Source organism: Lutzomyia longipalpis, chromosome 4, assembly GCF_024334085.1.
Source record: "Lutzomyia longipalpis isolate SR_M1_2022 chromosome 4, ASM2433408v1".
NCBI classification, from domain to species: domain Eukaryota; kingdom Metazoa; phylum Arthropoda; class Insecta; order Diptera; family Psychodidae; genus Lutzomyia; species Lutzomyia longipalpis.
In genome coordinates this window covers 4079338-4102938 of record NC_074710.1, presented here as the reverse complement: position 1 = coordinate 4102938, position 23601 = coordinate 4079338, and the positions used below count along the sequence as shown (strand labels likewise).

At 35.0% G+C, this 23601-nt stretch overlaps 2 protein-coding genes and 1 non-coding gene across 3 annotated transcripts in view; 2 read left to right on the top strand and 1 right to left on the bottom strand.

The window, feature by feature from the left end:
- The window catches only part of LOC129795444 (uncharacterized), a 112967-nt gene extending 100383 nt beyond the window's left edge, over window positions 1–12584 (bottom strand). Inside the window, exon 1 of the mRNA XM_055836722.1 lies at window positions 11723–12584. The gene's annotated coding sequence lies outside the window, so the exon portion shown is untranslated. The remainder of the gene's footprint in view (window positions 1–11722) is intronic.
- A 4792-nt stretch (window positions 12585–17376) lies between these two features.
- Window positions 17377–18970, top strand: LOC129795601 (angio-associated migratory cell protein). Its single transcript, XM_055837036.1, has 3 exons — window positions 17377–17466; window positions 17533–18694; window positions 18758–18970. The coding sequence occupies exons 2-3, from the start codon at window positions 17549–17551 to the stop codon at window positions 18872–18874; spliced, it is 1263 nt and encodes a 420-aa protein (XP_055693011.1). The 5' UTR covers window positions 17377–17466; window positions 17533–17548; the 3' UTR covers window positions 18875–18970.
- Window positions 18971–19102: 132 nt separating this feature from the next.
- LOC129796708 (U1 spliceosomal RNA) lies at window positions 19103–19265 on the top strand. The gene has a single exon (XR_008751256.1). It is a non-coding gene; the product is annotated as a U1 spliceosomal RNA (small nuclear RNA).
- The last annotated feature ends 4336 nt before the right edge of the window (window positions 19266–23601 follow it).

Here is a 23601-nt window from a genome sequence, read left to right as displayed (position 1 = left end):
AAATCTAAAAAAAACTTATTCACAAAAATGTAAGAAAAGAGAATTCAAAAATTGGTGTAACGGTCAAAATTCCTATTTCTCTTAGCTTTGTCACTCTTTGTCTCTTTCTAGACGTTTCTAACCCCTAAGAAATAATTGCAAATATCATCAAAAAAATCCATTTAACCCTTTCACGTTTTTTGGGTCATACGCTGACCCAAACGAGAAACGTTTTATTTTTTTAATTATTTATGAATGTAATTGTTTTTCCATGTTACAAATGCATCAAATTCACGCATAAGGGGCCAAAAAAGACGTTCTGACTGAGAAAAGTCCTCTAAAAAAATTCATAGAATAAAAATCGCGTTAAAAGAGCGCATGTTTCAATGTTTTTATGTTTCACGTTGGACGCTAAAGGGTTAAAGCTCATTTGACTGAAAGAATCTGTTTTTTTTTGCGAAAAATTCTATGGGGTCGGTCATTACTATGGGGCGTAAGTGTTTTGGTCACAATATACGAAGGGTTAAACTGAAAAAGCAATCAAATTAATATGTCTCTGAAAAATAAGATGTTTCACTTATGAAAGGGTCACAAGTGAAACATTCATGCGACACTCCCATTGAAAACATTCTAAATTGAATAAGCACCTATAATGTTTTTTTTGTACTATCTTCATCTACCTTTTTTACTCTATTTATTGCAAAATCCAAATGCTGCCTAATGGATTTTTTTTTCCTATCATGCCATTTTCATGTTCATCTCTTGGCTTTTCCGTCCTTTCTCTTTTTTCTCTCCTCATTCAATCGTGAGGAAATTGATTAAGTTATATAGCATAATAAATGGTATCTAACCTTCCCATTTGCAAAACTCTTGAATTTTCAACTCATTGCTATCGTGTCTGCAAATGACATTATTTTCCCTCAGCGATTGTGGCATGTCTCAAGTGCAATGTCTTCGCACGAAATGCCCATTTGTACTTCCCTCCGAGATTCATGATCACTGTCGTGCTCATTATGCATCTTGTCATGATCACCATCATCTTCATCGTGATCGATAAAAGTGGCCAAACAACATTATAATGATGCTATGAGTGTTGCGCGCAGTTCATTTCAACTTTCCAAAATTCATCTCATTTTTTTCACTTTCATTCGAGCAATTTTCAGTTTATTAAAACATTTTATTTCATGTTTTGTGTTTTTTATTTTCTTTTCAAACATATACCAAATTTTTGCCTTATGGCGCCCTATGCTGTCCCCACACATCACCCACAGCGGTACACGCAAAAAAATTAACATAAAGTAGAAGCAATTAAAAGTCTGATAAATTTTTTTTCTTTATTATTATTTTGAATTATCTTTTTGACTTTGTTTTTCTGCGCACAAAACTCACTCAATACGCGCCCTGAAAGTTGGTGAGTTGAATAAACTCAAAAGCAGGAAAAATTGCGTTCAAATCCGCATTTCGACTGATTTTTTTTCAATCATTTTTCTTTCTTTTCAAAAACAAAGGAATTAATATTGGAAAAATAACTCAAGAAAGCACTTGACCAATAAATATGCTGATTGACCATTAAGTGTTGCTGATGCTCTTTTCGTTGGATCATTAGGCACGACGCACAGATCGCCCATAATTTTCACATTTCTTATGCAACAAAGTGGTTTTTTTTTTGTTAAATAAAATGGATTTTTGAATACCCACAGAGTTTGCAGAAAAATCTCCGCAAGATTCCCATTTCCTCAATTGCCACCTGCGAAGACAATGAAGATATTTAGCAATTTTCTTATATATGGCGATTGTAACCTTAAGATGCCCCAACAATTCGACTATTGCCAACTTATTGCGGCATTTGAGATTGTACCACGATGATTTTTGAACGCGGGATTTCCTTGAAAAATCATTTATTTTAGAGGTTTCTTTTCACCATGAGTTGAAGTAGAGCAATTCTAGTACCTTTTTCATTGAATTTTCACTACGAAAAATTGATGAATTTTCAAGAAATTACTTTATTCTGACAAAAAAAATTATACAATTGAATTAATATTCTAAAAAAAATCATGTATTTATCCTTAAGACAATATTTGAAATGTTGTAATTAAAACATCAGTTAATGTGCCCTAATTTTCATTGAGAAATATGAAAGTTTTGTCAATCATGATGCTTAGAAAGTCTTCCACCTGAGAATTTTCTTCACATAGAAGGAACTTTAACCTTTCAAATGCAATCACCGAATTTTAAATTTCTAACAGAAAAAGTTTAAAAAAGCCCCAAAAAAAAAGTTGCTCTAATTTTTATCTGAAGTTTCATTCATCTTCATTACATTTTTAAGCAGAATTGAGTTCTTTAATGTAGCCATACGAAGAATTTGAGAATTTTACTATGTTTTATGTATTACGTTTTATGTTTCAGGTAGTCAGTGTATTAATAAAATGTCCATAAGATCAATAATATTTTTCGGAAAATCAATAAAGACATCTTTACCTATAATGAATAAAAGGGGAAAATGTGGCAAGTTACGAAGCAATCGTATAATTGTTAAAATTTACCCTTTCACTTTAATTGTATCATTCGTGAAACATTATATTAAAACCTTAAAGACCGCCTGGTTCAATGTTTCATGTTTGATACATTTAAGAATATATTGATATGTCCAAAAAATCTAATTGACGTCGACTTAAGCTAGTTTTGAATTTAAAAAAAAAATCACATTTACAAAAAAAATCATCCTAAACATTTTATAGATGCACTTGAAACAGACATAAAACAAATAACTGAAACTTCGAGGAAGACAATCCAAAATCAATGGTTTTTCTTTAATTATTGGGTTTTATATATTTTCCAAACCAGGGATCTTCTTGTGCCGCACTGAATTGTTAGAATATCTCAAGAACTTACATCTTGACACTTAACCACTTCGGGGATTTGAGTATCATTTGCAGATATCAACGGAAGAAACATTTTAATTCTGCGAATTTCTAATGAATTTCATTGTTTTCCAAGTTAGAAATACGTTGAATTTATATGAATAAGATGTAATCTGAGGAAAATTTAGAGAACACGAAATGCTCTATTAAATAATTGGATTCAGCTAAATAAAAAATTAGAAACAGAATTCACTTGAAACATTCTCATGCGCCTGAATTTTTGGAAAAGTGATTCATAAAGTATGTTTCAACATTAAAATGGTCACGAATTACATGAGAAAAATAAATACAATGATGAAAAGATCAATGTTTCAATGTTTCTTATATGTTTCATGCGGTCTTAGAACAATTTTCGCTCTAAATATCTTTGTTTTCTTATATGTTTTATGGATTTCTAACTAAGAAAAATAATTAAATACCTACACTAAAACTTGGGATATAAAATGTTTCACGTTTGCATCAGCATACAACTCTGTGGGAGCGAAAAAGTTAACTTTACTTAGAATTACCTACTTTTGAAAGGTAATAAGTTGCCACTGACTTACCTAATCCATAAATTAGCTAATTATATGCAAAAATGATGCTAAACATTGGTCGTTATTAATTTTTTATTCGTATTTTATGACTTCTGTGAGTTTCCTTTAATAAATTCTTTAAAGAATAAATGTCAAAGAGATATTCTTGATCCGAGATCTTGAAATGTGATCGGTCGCTGAAAGAAATTTAAAACGTTTGAAAGGTGCGTAAATAAATATTTTTGCAAGTGTATCAAATCAGCACCTTTTTCGCGAGCGACAAATTGAAAAGTTAACGCTTTAAATACGGTTAGTGTGATAATTGAAAAGAAGGTGCCAAAATAAAGTTTTCTCGGCACAAGAAAGGTTGATCACACTTTGAGGAGTCAAAAGGTAATTGCAAACAACGGTGAAGCAAACAATATATATGTTGAATGGTGAAAAGAAATGATGTGAAAAGTATGTCACAAAGAGAGATGTTCAATCAATCGGCTAGTTCTGGATCTTCGATCTCTCCAGCCACGATCATGGCAAAGAGAACCTGAGATGGCGAAATGTTGCTCGATTGGAATTTCGACCACAACAACACAGGTGAAGACACCGTGGAGATTTTGAACCCCATCTGTGTACGTTCTCAATGATCATGCGGATGATCTTCATTTATGATCATGTATGATCTTTCATGATCATTGAAAATATAACATCACTTCTTGAGTGAAGAAACCATATTGAAAAATTTTCCTCTTGAAGAATTTTCTCCCTCCCTCGTGTGCATGTGTGTGGTGGGTATCAAAAGCCAGTCTTTTTGATTTTGGAATTGAAGATGAGCAAAGGAAAAGATCTTGCGAGAACCTGTTATGGTAAAAAAAAATCACACAAGAACCCCAGCCAAAGAATATCTCAACAATTTAACAACTTTTATCTCTTGTTTCACGTGTTATTTTTGATGGTCTTTGCGACTCTTCGATTTTTCCTCCTTTCCTTATGCTTCCTCATCTCTTTCTTTCATCTTCCTTCCCTCCTCCTCTCCCTCCTCTTGACCGCTTCGCAGCATTTTGTAAATATTGCTTACACTTCTTGCGCGCTGTCAACTCAGGGAGTTGTTCCCTATATCGTCTCATTGATTGATTTACAAAAGAGTCACAGCTATTGAAAGTAGCCCAAAAGTGACCATTGTGCTATATTTAGAACACTCGGAAAATTTTCATTGTTGTCTTTTGGAGCGTAAAAATAGCATAAAAAGATTTTGTTTTCATAAAATTAAAAAAAGAATAAAAGAAAGAATTTTAGGACTTCTTGAGCGAAATTTCAAGAATTTTTTGTTTAGCAAATTTTCCACAAAAGTGAATTGCAGTCAGACTTTTCAATAATTAAAAAAAAAAACTAATTGACACATCTGACCAAGAACCCTAACCTTAAACGTTGACCTTATTTTTCTCTCAAAAAGAAAAATTTCTTTCAAATTTTCTTTTGTTGAACTTGAAATAACTACAATTCTCTAAAAAATCTTGTAAAATTTATTACGATAGGTTAGATAGATTTTATTCTGTGTCAGTTTAAAAAAAAAAGTCTAATTGACGGGCGATTACCAGTTTTGTTCTCCAAGTCTTAAAAAAAATCATTTGCATAAAAGATGTGCTGCTTACAAACGACGACATCTTCAAACAGCGTTTAAACCTTTAAGGTTTTTTGGGTCATACGCTGACCCAAACGTGAAACATTTTATTTTTTCAATTATTTATGAATGTAATTGTTTTTCCATGTTACAAATGCATCAAATTCACGCATAAGGGGCCAAAAAAGACGTTCTGACTGAGAAAAGTCCTCTAAAAAAATTCATAGAATAAAAATCGCGTTAAAAGAGCGCATGTTTCAATGTTTTTATGTTTCACGTTGGACGTTAAAGGGTTAAAATTGACAAAATACCAAAATTCACCACATGAAACATCGACGAGAATGTTTCATGCGTTTAAAAAAACTAAAAAACACAATGATGACGTCATTGTTTCTATTTTCGCCAAATATTTTCCTATAATTTTCATCTTATCGTAGAATGAAACATCATTTGTGATTTAATTTAAATTATTGATCACCTACAAAATTAAATGTTTTTCAATGTTTGCTTCAAATGAAATTATATAACTCATATTGAATTTAATATAGTCCTTCCTTCCTTTTGTCGATGACGAATTTTAATGATAATTAAGTGATGAGATTTTAGAAACAATTGCAGTATTTTCCTATACAATATTGGATCGAATTGAATAAAGTATATATTTTAACGCAATTGCTTAGTAAGAATTTATCCCCTAGATCGATAATGGATCAATTTTAGTCCCCTCGCAATTTCTGAGCCAACACATGTGTAATATCGTGGAAAAAACCTTGAAAAGAACACATTTTCCTCCACGAGAAAAAGCTGAGTGAGTGGAAATACGCAATAAAATTACTTTATTAATAATTTTTGCGACATTTTCCAGGGCTTGGTGTGCTTTAGGGAGGGGGGAGGGGGTGAGGGTTACAAGGTTGGAGGTATTACGTTATCCATATTGTAACTTCAGTTTTTCCATCCTAACCCTAATAAATTTTTAATAAGATATTTAACTAAGAGGTTTAACCTAGGATAACAATCTGGGTCACAAGCACGTGGGATCCATGTTAAAATTTAAAATTTTAGCGCTCTGACGCAATATTTAGTGAATGATAACCTGCTCATAGAGTGAGGTACCTTAATTTTGTGGTAACAATAATGGCTACCGAACTCTGGCGATGATCAGCCCCCCCCCCCCGCATAGGTAACAGATCCTCAAATATGTGATAAAATATCTGTTATTATTGAGTCATACGATGAGAGAGAAAGAAATACAAGGCAGTAATCATGAGAAGAGAGTGATTAGCTTTAGCTACTGTCAAGTGCAGTCGCGTACGCCATTTTGTTGTAAGGCGGAGGGACAGAGGTTAACGGGGGAGTTGCCAATAGCCCCAATGTACTCCACTTGAATTTCTGCTCCACAAACATTTAATATTGCGTAATACATCATTGCTAAAATAATGTATTCAAGCACACATTCACTTTCCCAGCCGGTGCAGATTAATAGAAAATTCTCTTTTAGAAGCGAAAAAAATTTGCAATATCCACCAACGAACAAGAACATTAAAAATTAAAGAGAAAAAGAATTCTTCCATCGAAGCTTTTTTTGGATCAGGCAGTTTGCTCATCAGTCAGAAAGTTGTTCACGTTCGGGACAAACGCTTCTTTTTCTTACGATTTTATTAAATAAACGAAAAGAAATTTGTACGCAAAATGTATATTATAGAGACACGGGAGAATTTTGAAAATCTTGCGGGAAAATTGAAAGGTTTTCTCAAATTTTCAGCATTGGTTTTCTCTGAAAAATTCTTCGAAAAACATAGAAAAATTCTCATTGTCGTACCAATAATATTGGAAGTGCTTTCGATTGTTCCATATATTGCGAAAATGTTCAATAACGATGAAGGAGGTTTAGTTTTTGCCTCTATGGTACCTTTTGTGCTTGGATACTTGCAGGCATTGGTGAAAACTCTAACTATTCTTCTGAATTTCGAAAAAATTGATGGAATCTTTGAATGGTTCCATAAGTTGCATCTCAGGCACGACAGTGATCCCTTTTCTCAGATTTATGACAAAAATTTGAAAAAAATTTTTATAATTGTGAGATTTCTTATAAGGTAATTACAAAAATTTAAAACAAACTTTAAGAAATATTCTAATATAAATGTTTTTTAGGACTACAGCCTTTTTAGGTTGTTTAGCAGCAACCGTTTGCAATTTCTATGTCATGACCGATAAACTTTTCTTCAAAGTACCCCTTGTTGATGAGAGTTTCAAAATTCTTCATAGCTTAATGGGGCTTATTTCAGTTTTCTACAACGCTCTCAATATTTGCCTACCAGACTGCATTATAATCTTCATTGGGGTCTACTTTATCGGAGCTTTGGACATCTTAAGTGAAATAATCTTAGAGCTCAATGAAAGCTCCAACATTCCAACAGCAAAAGACTATCTACGGAAAATTATTACTTTTCACCTGGAAATCCTGGGAAAATTTAATGATTTCAGTGAAATTTTTGAATTTCTCTTTAATTATCAATTAATTAGTAGTACAGGCTATCTTTTATTTAATTTGTATCTCATTTGGCAAAGATATAATCTGTTTTTCTTTTTGACTACATTCTCCTTCATATTTATACAATTTGCTCTCTTCTGCCTCTTGGGGCAGATCATTTTCAATCGATCCGAAAAGATTTTCACGGATTTGTATCAAACAAAATGGTACGAAATGGAAGTTAAGGATCAAAAATCTGTGCTTTTGATCATGAAAATATCCCAAAACGCATTTGGTTTGAAAGTTGGTGGAATGTATGATATAAATCTCATTTTATTTGTTAATGTTGTAAAATTGTGCTTCTCCTGGTGTGCTATTTTGTACACAGTTCTAAATTAATTATTAACCCACTTCGAATGGTCATTCAAATTATTTTAAAAAATTTTAACGTAGAGTTTTAGATATTAACAATATTGAGCATTTTATGTATTTTTAGAATTAGACAGAGGAGTCTATTTACTTTGAGGTACGGAAAAAAGTTTCAGAGTTCAACATTTAAGAAAAGAATGAAACAAAATATTTCTTACGATGAAATCAGAGGACAAATATTTTAAAAAATGATTGAAAAAGCAGAATTGAAAATGTTTTTAATATCATAGAAAAATTAAAAATCTTGAATATTTTGGGTCCTATACTAAGACCAAGAGATCCTTGAAATTTCAACGATTTCAAGAAATTCTTGATCACAGAATACGACCTTTTATCAATAATAATTTATGCACTACACAAAATAGTAAGCAAACTAATAATTTCAGTAAAATAAAACAAGGAATGTCCATTCTACAGATATTTTACTAAATGTTTTAGGTTTTTTTATGTTAATGAAATTTTAGTAAAATAAATTTCATGAATTTCAGGTTAAAGAAAAAATCTAAATTCTTATCCTATTTAAATATCTAAATTTTAATTTTTCTGTTTTAATTTGTAAAGGACGACCGTAGGCGAAATGTATTTTTAGCTGTGATTCTTTCTTCAAAGAATTAGCTGTGATTCTTTCTTCAAAGAAGCACAGCTTCTGTGTACACTCAAAAATGCAAAGTCGTCAGATCGGGCTCAAACTTGGGATAAGCACGAATTAGGGTCCCTACATTCCAAAAAACGGTGGCGCCAAAAATCTTTCCGGCCGGCCGTCCGGCCGTCCGGCCGGCCGGAGTATAACGCTAAATTGCGAGAGAACGGTGATAGATAGAGACTTGCGGTCAACGGCAAAGTTAATATATCGGGTGGAAGAAATCCGATTATGAGATCAAATTTTACCCCCCACCCCCCCGTCCGCCATTTTGGAACACCCCTATAGATAGATAGATAGAGGGCTGAAATTTTGATATGTTGTAGGGGCCATCAAGACCTTTCCAACGATACCTTATTTTCGAAAATCGGCCAAGCCGTTTAGCCAATATGGCCGCCACAATTTTTCATCGAAAATTGGCTATAACTCGAGAACGGCTTGACCGATTTTGATCAACTCGGGCTCAAATGATAGATATTAACGAGCCCTACAACTGCTCGGAACATCGCAAGTTCAAAAAATGACCGCAAGTGGCGCTAAAATCGAAAACAAAATTTTCGATGAGTTTTCGATGAATATCTCGAGCACGGCTTTATAGAATTGCTTCATTTTTTGATATATTATAGTTGACTATAATATCTTTCATCATGCCAAAAATGAAGAAAATTTATGTAGCCGTTCCGGAGATATCGCGTTTTAAAGTTAACATGTCATATCTTGAGTTGCATAAGTCCAACGCCCCGCGAAGCGGGGCGTTTTATATATACATATATAAAAGTAAAGTAAAATATATATAAATGCATAGATATATACATTATATATACATACATATAAAAATGCAAAGATAAATATATAAACTGCAAAGATAAAAATTAAATATAACATGGATGGAACAGTATAAAGCGAAAGAACGGTAAGTAAAACTTACGGGCTGTGATTCTTTCTTTGTCAGTGAAATGTGAAGATGGCTGAAAATTGAGGATGGGCAAATTTTGAGGAGAGACTTACTCGTGAGCCGAATCACAGCCAACGCCCACCACGATTAAGGCTTTCTTCAAAATTTCTGCGCGTTGGCTGTGATTCGGCTCGCGAGTAAGTCTCTCCTCAAAATTTGCCCATCCTCAATTTTCAGCCATCTTCACATTTCACTGACAAAGAAAGAATCACAGCCCGTAAGTTTTACTTACCGTTCTTTCGCTTTATACTGTTCCATCCATGTTATATTTAATTTTTATCTTTGCAGTTTATTTTTATTAAAAGGCGGATTTTCGGTCTCACACTCGGCTAATTAATTTTTATTTCCGGCCAACGTTTCGGACTATTCAAGTCAGGACAAAATTAACCACGTCAAGAAATAACAAAAAATCACTACATCCACAACACAATTCTCCTTATCTTCTCTCATTGGTGGCCAATCTGTACTCAAATCTGTACTTTTCTGTTTTATTTTATTATTTGATTTTCATTCTATTTCGAAGCTAATTTGGCTCCCATTAAATAATAAAAGTTTATTTAATAATGTACAACTTACAAGTAGAACTAAGGTATTTTAAAAAGTTCTAAAACATGTAGTAGGATGTTTTCAATGTCACAACAAATTCAAAGTTAAAAACTTAATCAACAATTATATGTACTTAAAAAAATGTGCACTTGTATGTAGGACAGAAGGTTGGAGTCAAGAGTGACTGTGAAAAATCAATCAAACTTTTACGAAAAGCCCCAAATATAATTATTTAGAGAATTTTCCATTGTACTTCAACCTTTTCTCAGACAGTTTTGATCTATTTTGTTGAAAAGAATTAGATTTTTAAGTTGGTTTAGGTCCTCGTTCGATTTTCCAAGCTCTTATCTCTCCTGTCCCACACAGTCTTATAATTTAGGTAGAATATTAATGATTTTCTTACACTAACTGTTAAAATATTTATCTGTAATGAATTTTGGTTTTTAAATAAAGATTTACGTAAAAGTTTTTAAACGTTATTGCCTCATGCAAATATTTTGAATCAATTTTCAGAAATTTCCAACCACGTATTAAATCCTTTTCCAGCTAAGGACAATTTAATAATTCATTTATGTAAAGGGTCTGTTCTGCACTGTAAATAAAGTTAATGATTGTCCGGGGAGGATTCTAAGGTGGGTGGGTTATGTCTTGAAAATTTATGTGAATACCAACTAAACACAGCTTGTAAGGTAAATAAAATATTTGGTGTGAATAATCGTGCTCTATCATTAAATACTTGGTGTTTGGCCACGAAGTGGAACACCAACTAATAGTTAACGACTAAATAATGTAAAATTGCGTCAACACCACAACCTGTTGCCATCCCTCCTGAGAAAATAAGCAGATGACGTGATTGAGAAAATCGCAAAATTCTCTATTTTTGTGGCTAGAAAAGTTAAATTCTTTGTTGCGGATTAACAGGTGAGAAGCTTAGCTATCAATTTCAATTAATCTCTCAGGTAGAAAATCATTGGAAATATTGGAAAATTCCACCGACTTAATTTACCCTACTAGTGACTAAAATTACTCGCCCATTTAAAAAAAAAAGTCAAAAATGGAGATAGAGAAAAGTGGTCTGAGGTAAAGTTGTAAGACCAGTAAAAGAACCTATAGCTGTTTTAGGGTGATGGTATATACAAAAGGTAATAGAGCTAACAAAAATCAAAATTAAATATTAAATAAAATATTTTTAAAAAAATCAATAAATTAATAGAATGATGAAGAACGGGAGAATCAAATATATTTCGCGTATGAATCACAATTCCCGGTAAGCTTGTTTGCCCCTAACTTGGTTAACTTTTCTTCATTCGAGCACTACGCGTCCACTTTGAAAGAGGTGAGACCTCTTTCTCTGCAAACGGTATATAAGATGCTTCTTGTACCACCTTTTGGGTGATCTGTTCAGTTGATGTTCTTCGTGGTTTGTTTTTTTTTATTTCACTTCTTCATTTTGACCACGGTGTGGCAAAACAGAAGAGACCCAGTGATGAATAAAAACCAACAGAGAGAGATTCTTTAAATAAAAGTTATAAAGAAAGATCGCCACGAGGGAGCATTAAAGTGGCATTTTGGGGAATGAATTTGATGGTCAACGTATTAAAAATGTATATTCCATTCGAGAGGTCCACGATCATTAATATGGCGTTTCTCACCTTTTTTCACGCAGCTCTTTTATTTTTTTAATTCTTGACTCGTTTGCAAAATATCCGCGTATTATGGCCGTTGCACAAGCACGAACACTTTCAATTTCTCATGTGTGATGGGACTCTTTTTTTCTGGGGTGTTTGATCCTCAATTTTGTTGATGATTGAATTGGTTCATCTACCACATTGATGGGGAAGAAAAGCACAAAAACACTCTTTTGCTAAGACGAAGTTTCTTATTTTCTTTCTCCTCTGTTGTTTTTTTTCTTATTTTCTTTACACAAACATGCATGAAGAAAATAATTGCAAAATGCCGAAGAGATCGCACAGCATGAGGTGAGAGAGAAGAAAATACATTCACAAGGTGCTGATTAGCATAGTGTATGAAAATGATAATTATTGAAGTTTAAATTCACATCAGTGGTGAAATAGAGTCTGAAAGAATTAGCTTTTTTTTTTGCACAATTTAAGTCAAGATCACTGTTTTTCATTCAACTTTATTTCTTTATTTATTCTTTCTTTCTTCGCAATTTGAGAAGAAAACCATTGAATTGATAAAAATCTTTCTCATTGCGATCACTCACACCTTTTCACATCTGATCAATGCCCTTTTGGCACTGAATTCTCCTGCTTTAGCACTTCTTGGGGAATCTTTCACAACGAGGATCACTGATCTTATGCAAAAAATTTTACTAATTTTACGCGATCATCCACTGATCAATTGATTTTTCAGAGCCATTGGACCATTCTTTGCGCAAAGATCACAATTTGATGTTATTTTTCATTGCAAACACTGCCGTGTGGTGAGAAGACGTTGGAAGCACGCAACCACATCGCGATCGAGACCTATACTAACTCCCGTGGATTTTCTTGAGTGTCTGAGCTCACCTCAAAATGCCTGGAATCGCTGCTTTCGGATATAATACACACATTTCTCCGTCTCTTTTACCCCCACACCAAAACACTACACCTTTCGCTCTTTACAACATTCACCTCAAAAACTTGCAACTATATAGTTTCTATATACATAGTACGTATTATATATATTTTGTTGATTCAATGGACCACAGGGGAGCCACTGATCTTACAAATCAACTCGCGTCTCTCGCTCCACGCAAATTACCGCCATTCAAAATAATATTAAAAAAAAACGTTCCAGCGGGAAAAGTGCCGCACCCAAGAAGGAGAAAATTTCTATGTACAATCTCTCAACATTTTTCCCGAAGGTCGCAATAATATTGCATTTATAGAAGCGCGTGAGATCATCACCTACTCAATCAAGACCACATTTTCGCTCTGGAGACACATTCCCCACCAAAGAGCGGGCGCCCCGAGTGTACGAGATCATCATCCAAAATAAGAAAATATAAAACATTCATGCCCACCATGTGATGCTTTGGTAATTGATGGCACATTACAACACAAATGTCTCTCACATTGATTTGCATATTACGGAAATGAGGTAGAAATAAATGCCGGCCCTCGTAGTCATTCCATATATAATCAATTCACATAAAAAGTGGCCAATAATTCATTTTATTAGATTTAAGCAGAGGAAGCTTGATCATCAAGAATCAGTTAAATACCCGTGGTAATTTGAATTCAAATTGACGTGAAGAAGTTGTCAAACTTTCCTTAATTAAGATTGAGATTTCTGGATTTCTTAATCTTCTGAAAATTCTATTAAATTGAATTGAGTCACTAAATCAGACCAAGGCCTCTTTTTTTTCAGTTGCTATAAAATTGACTAAACAGCGCCTTCATCGTCAGTAAGCGCATATAGTGGTGAATTTTGAAAATTCACCATTTTATAACTATTAGACTGAAACAATTCAACATTTTAAAGTCGATCTCCAGTAGATATAAAATGCTGAACTTTTAAAATTCACCACAACATGTCCACGAAAAATGAGGGCGCTATTTAATAATTTTATAGCATTACAAATGTGGCGTCCTGAATAGGGGGGCGCCACAGGGCTTTGGTCAACTCCTCTAGTAACCTCAACCCTCGTAGTCCTCAAACTAATCTATAGAGCACTTACACGCACAGCCATTTCCGCACAAGGCTGAGCTTCGACTAACGCTCTCTTCTACACACATCAGCACTCTTTGCCACTCTCTACACTCATCAGCACTCTTTGCTATTTTCTCATCTAATTACTCTCTCAGTGCTCTCCTACATTCTCTTGTGAATTCTCATATTCTCTCGCCTATTTGAGGGCTTTTAACCTAGAGGCAGAAGCCGTTGCCAAGGGTGGGCAGGGCAGCCATTACAGTTACCGCCAATCTAAGGGTACTCACTCTATGAGCAGGTTAATATTCGCTGGATAGTGAGTCGGGCGCAACACAAGGTAGACTTTGAAGAGTAAATAGGGCTTTTAATTCCTTCAGATTACTTTTATAGTCAATTTTAAGCTTGCTATAAAATTCTAAGCTTCTGACATTCACCACCACAGACTTTTAGGGAAGATAACGGCGCTGTTTATCAAATTTATAGCAAATCTTTGAAACTATGTTTCCAGCTTGCTATAAAAACAACAAACAGCGCCATTTTCTTCCATTTCCTTTTGAAAAGTTTAGCAAATTTTTAATTCTCAACTGTCTTACAATTTCAAAAATATTTCTAAAAACATTCGAAAAACATGACAAAATCCATTTTAATAAATTACTAACAATCCTCTACATTTTAATCGCTACTGATCATATTTCTTTTAAAAAGAAAATAGAACGAGCACATTAAATAAATCTTTCCAATTAGAAATCTCTCAAATATCAAATAAGAATCACTTTTAAGTGCAGAATTCTTTGCTGCTGGAAGAAAATAAATAATTCTGACTCATTGCATGATGATGGAATGTAAATATTTTCCAATATTTGCTCTGGCAATTACGGAGAATCCCACAAGTTCTCCCCACTATACGATCACGACTTCCGATAAACTTTTTCCCACCACCACCAGTTTTGCCTTCCATCCTGACCCAAAATCCCCCCATCAATGGCAACACCATCCCGCGTGCATCTCGTGTCCCCTTTCGCGCCGGCATCCGCGCATCCAAACACCTTGTCGACGGAGCTTTGTGGGGCTCTCCGGCGGTGTGGCCCGATTTGGTGTCTCACGACTTTCCCGGCACACCGGTGTGTGCGTCTGTGTGGTGCTCATTGCATAAGCCCCGGACAAAAAAAGCCCTCTCCGGCACTTCGGAGCACTCCATTCGAGTAAATTGAGTCCAAAACATAAGACGAATAACGGGACCCTCGCGCTTTAGACTTGCCGTGTGCCTGCAAGACGAGCCAGCACACGGCACAAATACAGCCTGGTGTATGGATGGGGTAAATGAGGAGCATTTTGTATGATTAATGTGATTCTCTTGGTGACCAAAGAGCTTTAACTTTCTCAATATATGAAGAAATTTTAATTAGTCTGATGTACTCCTGTTTTCACCTAGCATTGAAATCTTTCGATTTCCCTTTAACGGAAAATTTAAATTCAAATCAATTAGGAGTTAAAAATTTTCGTTCTTTTCCTGTTTTTCACTCCATTTTCTTGTTTAGCTGAAATAACGTGACAAGGAAAATTATTTCCCTCCTCAGGTCTAGAAACGTTTTGGAAGAAAACGTTTTTTTTTTTAATCCTACAAAAATGATATTTCAAAAAGACTGCACAAATATTATTTTACTTCATAAAATTGGAAAAAGGGTAGTAAAATTTCTCATAAACAAAAATTTCGCAAAAAATACCGAAATTAATGCGAAAATTTCACTAAAATTTCAAGCAATATTCAAAAATCGGTAATTAAACTGCATAATTGAAGAAATATCGCAAAAAAGTACAAATACATAAAAATTCAATAAAAATTCATTAATTACTGTAAGAAATTCAGAAAGGATTCACAATGTGGGATGAAACTTTTCACGAAATATCGGAAAATGTGCAAAATGAAAATACAATTAGAAGCAAAAAATTGCAACAAAAAGGGGTCAATTCTGATAAAAATCTTTTCATTTCTTTGAACTTGAACTTAGTTATCAGATTTTGACAGTTCAATGAAATCAATAAAATCGTTCTATTGTCGTTTTTAGCTGTGATTCTTTAGTTTAAAAGAAAAATTAAAGATTTTCTCTTCCAGGAAACTTTCAGAAACACCTTTAAAGGTTCTAAGAAAAGAAATTCTTCTAAAATGATACGACAAATGAAAGAAAACAAAAAGTATTTAAAACATGTTTCAGAGAATACCAAAAATCTTACAACTCTAAAAATTGCATGAAAATAAGGAAGATTTGTGGCAGAATCGATGCCAAATTCATGTAAAATGCAATTAAATGTCCATAAAAATGCGAAAAAGAGTAAAATTCGAGTAAAATAGAGTAAAAATATTCAAAAAAAAATTACGGAAAACTAAAACTCTTGAAAAATTGAAAGTTTTAGAATTTCTTTTCAAAATAAACGACCTTTTGTCAATTCTAGACAATTTCTTTGCTCATTACTCGTCAAATGTTGCTCAAGATTTAGAACAATCCAAATTCGAATTAATAGGTTGGAGAAAGTAATCAATAAAACTTTAAAAAGACTAAAAAATCGCTCATCATGTCGATTGATGACAATACCTGTGACATGCTACAAAACACCCTTTTTCTCATCTATTGATCTCCAATCGGGCACAGAAAACGTGTCCAATCCTCATCACGATTCACTTTAGATCACACAATTACCTGATTTATATATCGGTCTACCTTTCTCACTGTGGTGGTGCCCCTTTTTTGTGCCACCATCGCACGGAAATGCGCCACAGTGTTGCCCCTATCGCGCGCGCAACATGGGAAATCAATCAGAACGTATTGTGATTCCTGCGCGGGATTCGCAGGAAATCACCATCGGAGGTGGTACTCAATCATCGCACAGAGCAGGCATCGCGGAAAGTGGGGCACGCCATAAAGCATCTCGCAAGATGAGAGAATTTTTCATTAAGCCCAAGAATTCGCGCAGCACACTCATGGTCCCCGGAGCAAAGTTATTTTGTGTGTGATGGCCTAATGAAAAGCAAATACAATCAATTTATCTTACGGTTTCTTGAACTTATTTTGTCATCAGTCAGAAGACACCCAAGAAATCCTCACTGATTCTCATTGTCCAGGAGGTTCATACATAGCCGAGTTACATCGGGATGTTTCATTCTTGATATTCTTCAAGTTTAAAAAGATTTCTTTAGTATAAAACATTGGAATAAACTGTAGAAGTAACTTTTATCTACTAGAGAGCGTTAGAATAAACTTAAGAACGTTCAACGTTTCTGGATTTTATTCATTTATATGCATTTTCCAGCATTTTTCCAGCATTTTCTGCATTGATCAACTACTGAGCTCAATGTAGGACCGCATAATTGATCAACTATTGATCAATGAGATTGACAGACAATTATTACTCAATTAACTATCATCATAAAATAAAATTAGATTTATCAATTATTTATCAATCAATGATCAATCTCATTGATTCAATCATGATTGAGCATTTGGTGGTTCAATCAATTATTTATGGGGATTAAAAATAAAAGAAAATAGAAAATTTCTCATTTTTTTATTTATGTGCAAACTCGGAAAATTACAATAAAAAATTAATTTTCTTTGGATTATTTCATAAATTTCATGAAATGTTGAAACTTTCATAAATTCCCAAATCACCCTAATCAACTTTCTCGGCTCACACCTCCGAAGCCAAAACACGTGCGTCCGAATAAGTCCGAAAAATCCGGAAGGTGTTCGCGAGGTTTGTTTTCTTTGCCTAAAAATCAGTGAATTCTCAATACTTTCCGATTCTTTAGGCTTGAAGGAGCCAAGATGGGATCAGACAACTCCCCAAGACGCCCAACAGCCCCTCCCGGTGATGCCGATGAAGATCTTTTCGATGGTGGTGAGGAAATGGAGGGAAATCCAGGAGAAAATCCCGCGGAATTCGTGACAATGGAGGAGATTGTGGATGATGATGACTTAGCCAGGATGGGAGGTGGTTCAGAATCTGACGAAGAACCTCCAGAGATGACAGCTGATGTGGAAGATGAGGGGGATTTTGAACCAGCACGCGATGATGCAGTCATGACGTTCCGGGAACATTCCGGACCTATTTTCTGTGGGAGTTTTCATCCCACTGACTCCCTGGTTGTGACTGGAAGTGAAGATGACACAGCCTACGTGTGGCGACCTGCCAATGGAGAGGTTGTCTTCAAGGTTGAAGGGCACACAGACACGGTAATTGCTGCTTCCTTCAGCTACGATGGGAATTTCCTCGCCACGGGGGATCTGGGTGGCTTCCTCCAGGTTTTCCGGGTGTCCGAAGCCTACAGGCGTGTGTGGCATTTCAACGTTGGCGATATGGCATGGATGGAGTGGCACAGAGCATCAAATGTCCTCATGGCGGGCAGTGAAAGTGGTGAAGTCTACTTCTGGCGCATCCCATCAGGGGATTGCAAAGTAATCCAGGGACACAATTCCAAGGCAGAGTGTGCAAGTCTCACGGCGGATGCCAAGAAAATCGTTGTGGGCTACGCTGATGGTGCTGTGAAGCTGTGGGACATTAAGACAACCACAATTGTCCAGGAAATTCCCCCCAACACTGCTCTTGGGCACACTGATGGAGTTCTCTGTGTCTCCGCAGATCCGGAAGGGAATTTATTCGTTTCCGGAGGCTCAGACGGAAAGTTGATTATTGCTTCCGCTGCTGGACCTCTGGGGAAGGTTGATGTGGGGAATTCCGTGGAAGCTGTGGCTTTCTCCCCAATTGCTGATTCGCTCAAACTCGTCGCCACGGGGACGCTGGATGGGAAAATAACCATCTGGGATGTAGCCAGACAGAGCCCCAGGTGTCAGTGTAGGGATGATGAAATGTCCGGTGTGACCAAGTTGTTCTGGACACGCGATATGACCCTCTACGCTGCCACACTCGATGGTTCCGTTAAAATTTTCGAAGGAAGAAGTGGAATACTCAAAGTAAGACCCTTCAGGCTTTCCAAACCTCAGGATGTTACTAATTCTCTGTTTTTAATCTTCCAGACCACCTTCCTGGGGCACAAGAAGGAGATTTATGACATTCAACTGGACAAAAATGGGGAATTCCTCCTAACAACGAGTGAAGATGGAACAGCAAAGATTTTCCGGGCTATTTCCTAGCTTCCAGGAAGGAATTTCCTAACCAGGAAGTACCCAATTCTGTACATAATCCCCAATACAACAATCCTCGTCAATAAATCTTTCTTTTATCATAAATATTCATAACTTTTCTTACAAATTTCAAGTAATTTTGGGAAGAAAAATGGATTTTCCCACATTTGCCGTATACTTCAGCGCGGCAGCACTTTGTGTTGAGGTTGAAGTGGTTGAAGCGCCGGCTGCCAAAGCATACTTACCTGGCGTAGGGGCTACCGTGATCATTAAGGCGGTTCCCCCGAGGCGAGGCTCTTCCATTGCACCTCGGTTGGGCTGACCCTTGCGATTATCCCTAATGTGGATAACTCGTGCGCACAATTTTTGATAGCCGGGACTGCGTACGCGCTGTCCCGACCCCTAAAATCTCAATCAAACCCTGAAGAGAAGGAAGAAAACTCCTTCTTCGAATCATTCATTCCCTACGCTTTTAACACTTGGAGGACCGGGCAATTTTCACTTACGCGGAGGATGAAATTGGACAGAATGACCAACGGTTTTTTTTTCAAACATTTCAAGGAAATATGGAAGATTGCATTTGCAAAATACCTATGCGTGCATTTTTCATTCAATTAATGGGGGGATTTATTGCGCTTCGCGCAAATTTTGGATAAAAAAATATTATAATGGAAGATTGAAATCAATAGACAATCTAAAATATTGGTTTTTATGGGTGCGTTGAAACCACTAATCAATCTCAAAAGAAAACAATTTATGGAGGCTACTTGAAGGGTTTTTTTTTAGATTAATCTTTGTATTTGCTTATTTTAAGTATTAAAGGAGTTGATGGCAGAATGTATGAAGGATGATCCTCTATCGCAGAACAATTTTAACCCATCTCATCTTGTAGGGGAACATAAAAAATAGAAGAATCGCGAGAGAAACTCCCCAATATCCACTGGGATCACATAGAAAAGTGCAGTGAAAGTACAGTCCGGGAAAACATAACCTCAATTTTGGAACACCATTGAAATGAATAGGAAGACCTTTATTATGTTCGACCAGCGTGGCATCGGGACCTCTTGAGCTTCTTTATAACCTTCCCAACCTTTCCTGCCTACCCGGATGAAGATTTGAATGATTTTTGCTTTACAACTTTTGTCTTTCCGGACTTCTCGTTGTTGAGTTTTTTTTTCTCTTGGAGTGCTTTCTCTTGGATATGGGCTCAACAGCAGGGCGTTTCCTGTACTTGGGTGGACGTTTTGGATCTACGGGGGCAAAAAGATTCCGATCTGACTCCGCTCCAACTCCCTCTTTGAAATATTCAGCATCATCTTCATGTGGACACGTTAATTGTGGGAAACATATTCTGCAACATCTGTGCCATAAGCTTCAGATGTTTCCCTTGGCCAGAAAGGCTGTTGAGCACCACAAGAGGAGCTGATCCGGAGGCTTTGTCATCATCATCATCATCATGCTTGGCCGCCTTTAGGCTGAAATTACATCCATAAGGATGAATCTACAAAAATGAGAGAGAAATTGAATTCTGGGGCCTTGCGGGAAGCTTCCCGGAAACTCACCTTGAACGTTAAAGTAGGCCCTCGGAAAGCTTTGTTACTTTACACAAAACTGTTGATTACAGTTCCAAGGGAAAGCACTCCAAGAGAAAAAAAACTCAACAACGAGAAGTCCGGAAAGACAAAAGTTGTAAAGCAAAAATCATTCAAATCTTCATCCGGGTAGGCAGGAAAGGTTGGGAAAGTTATAAAGAAGCTCAAGAGGTCCCGATGCCACGCTGGTCGAACATAATAAAGGTCTTCCTATTCATTTCAATGGTGTTCCAAAATTGAGGTTATGTTTTCCCGGACTGTACTTTCACTGCACTTTTCTATGTGATCCCAGTGGATATTGGGGAGTTTCTCTCGCGATTCTTCTATTTTTTATGTTCCCCTACAAGATGAGATGGGTTAAAATTGTTCTGCGATAGAGGATCATCCTTCATACATTCTGCCATCAACTCCTTTTCCGGAGTTTTTATGTAAAAAAAAAGTAAACAACACTTTGACAATTGTGCAAAAGAGTATTTCGACGTGCCCGAAGATTATGAACCATATTCCTATCTTTTAACACAGGAGTATGGTTCATAAACTTCGGGCGCGTCGATTTTTTTCGAAAAAAAACCGTTGGTCACGGTGACCATTTTCATCCTCCGCGTATATTTTCGACTTTGACCTTAATTATCTTTTAAAAAGCAAAATATTTTCCAGATTTTCTTTAGCCTAACTTAAAGTAATTGAAATTCCCTACACATAGACGTGGTATTTATCACGATACGTTCAATACATTTTAATCTATGACGATTTAAAAACTCGAAATGGACACGGTGTCCACATAAATCCTCTAAGTGTTAATTGCTTTATCTGTTGGTTAATGATGACCTCTTTTTTTTAACCCTGCAGCAGTAGAGACGTTCCCAATTTTTGCTGTATCCTTTGGATTTATTTTTTAAAAAACATTTTGCCCTCATTCTTATCAAGAAATTGGCTATTGCGTGATAAGGAAGAGACTGCTTAATGAGGAGATATTTTTAAGGAGAGCAGGCTGTTACTTTTCAAGAGATACCAGCGTGTGTGTTGTTAACCCTTTGCTGACAGATGTAAAGATTTATTTAAAAATTGCATTTATTAAATTATTTTTTAGAAGGAAAATTTAATTCAATTAAAAAAAACGAATATTTTGTAAAAAGAACGACGATGATGGCTAAAATGTAAAATTTTGTACGTTAACCCTTTGACTGACATGTGCAAAGTTTTTTTTATTTCTACATTTCATCTCATTTAGTATTTTTTTTTTCAATAAAATATTAAAATTTAACTATGAAAATGTTTTTTTTTTTTCTTTTCATTAATTAATTGGTGGTAAAATGTAGATATTTCGTACGTTAACCCTTTGTCTACCAGAGAGTACGTTGGCTTGGTTCTTTGTGAATTTGTATACCCATTGACAAATTAAATTAATTCATTGCAGTGAATTGCAAATGAATTTATTAACTTTTGAATTTTGAACTTACGTTCACCCGGAAGCGTCGTTAAACTTTGCTCAATTAATCCAAGACATTAAAAGGCAATAGGTCCAGAGCTTTCGATGCTCATCGCATCATCTTCAGTGGCTGTGAGTTTTTATTTTTAAGCAAAAATCATTTTTTGTAATTATTTTCTTAAATAAAAACTCACAGCCACTGAAGATGATGCGATGAGCATCGAAAGCTCTGGACCTATTGCCTTTTAATGTCTTGGATTAATTGAGCAAAGTTTAACGACGCTTCCGGGTGAACGTAAGTTTAAAATTCAAAAGTTTTAAAAATATATCGGAAAATCAAATTTTGATTTTATTAATTTGTTTGCATTTTTATGGTTTTTTTAATAAATCTTTTTTTATTAATTTAATTCAAAATGACAAATTGATTGATTTAAAATTGAGTCAATATTGTGTCAAGGTCCGTACAGAGGGTCAAATAGTGAGCAATTAAAGCTCTAAGATTGATCAATCCACACACAGTCAATAAGATTGAACAGTTGATTGATTGATTTATCAATTACTGATCAACCTATACTCAATATGATTGATTCAATCGTAATTGAGTGTTGGCTCAATCAAAATATTATAAAATAATTTTTTTTCTTCAAATTATTGTTCAAAATTACTTGATGCTATTCACCCCAAAATTGGTCCTATTGGTTATATGAGACTTATATAATTTTCTTACGTTTTTATTTGAAGTGAAAAAAACACCGCGTGAGCTAACTGCATAAACAGCATAAATCCCAATTCTAATAAATTTATAATTCTCAAAAAAAAAACATCAAGAGAGCTGATTAAATAAGAAGAAAATCTGCATAATTTGTGGGCATAATCTCAACGAAAATTTCACAACAATTTAATCTCTTTTACGATAACATTGCAGAGAAGATTATAAAGTGAGAAAAACACAATAAATCAAGGAAAATTTGTTATTAAATTAACCTGAAATCATTCTCCTTGCTTACGCACGAAAGCTTGGAAAAACATTTTTTTGATAAAGGGTTAAAGACATTTTCAAAATTTTTATTTTGCACTGTAGTAGGAAAATATTCCAATTTTCTTGATTTTTTCATTTAATCTTCCTTTAAAAGTTTATTAAAAAGAAACTCAAAAAATACACAAATATTCGTGATGCCACATCTGTCTCATTCTTCAACCCTTTCTCTTTCTTTACGTCCTTTATGTTGACCCAAAAGTGAAACATTCTACTTTCCCGACTTTCCCGAATTTTAATAAATTTCAATGTTTTATTCAAGTTAAAAATGAATTAAATTGACAAAAAACAGATTAAAGTGACTAAAGTAGACGACCTAGCTGAGAAAAGTTCACTAAAAGTTGCTAAAATATAATGTTACGTTCTCACCTTTGTTGTAAGTAGATTCTAATTAATAAAATCCCAGAACTCGTGGCCGTTTCGGTGAGCGAACAGAATGTTGCTATGCACTTAAGTTTAAATTCAATTTATTTAATAAAGGCAAAAATTACAAATTACAAGAGAAAATTATTTAACGTATGGATATTTCAAAAGCCAAGATAAGAGTGACGAGAGAGTAGAATTGGAGATGCCGGGGAATCCAAGTTGATGGTGGTGGGGGCATTATCCAAACTCTCCTCGATGATATGGGACGACCTCTAACACCTCCCCCCTTCGATGAAACGTGGAGACGTTTTTC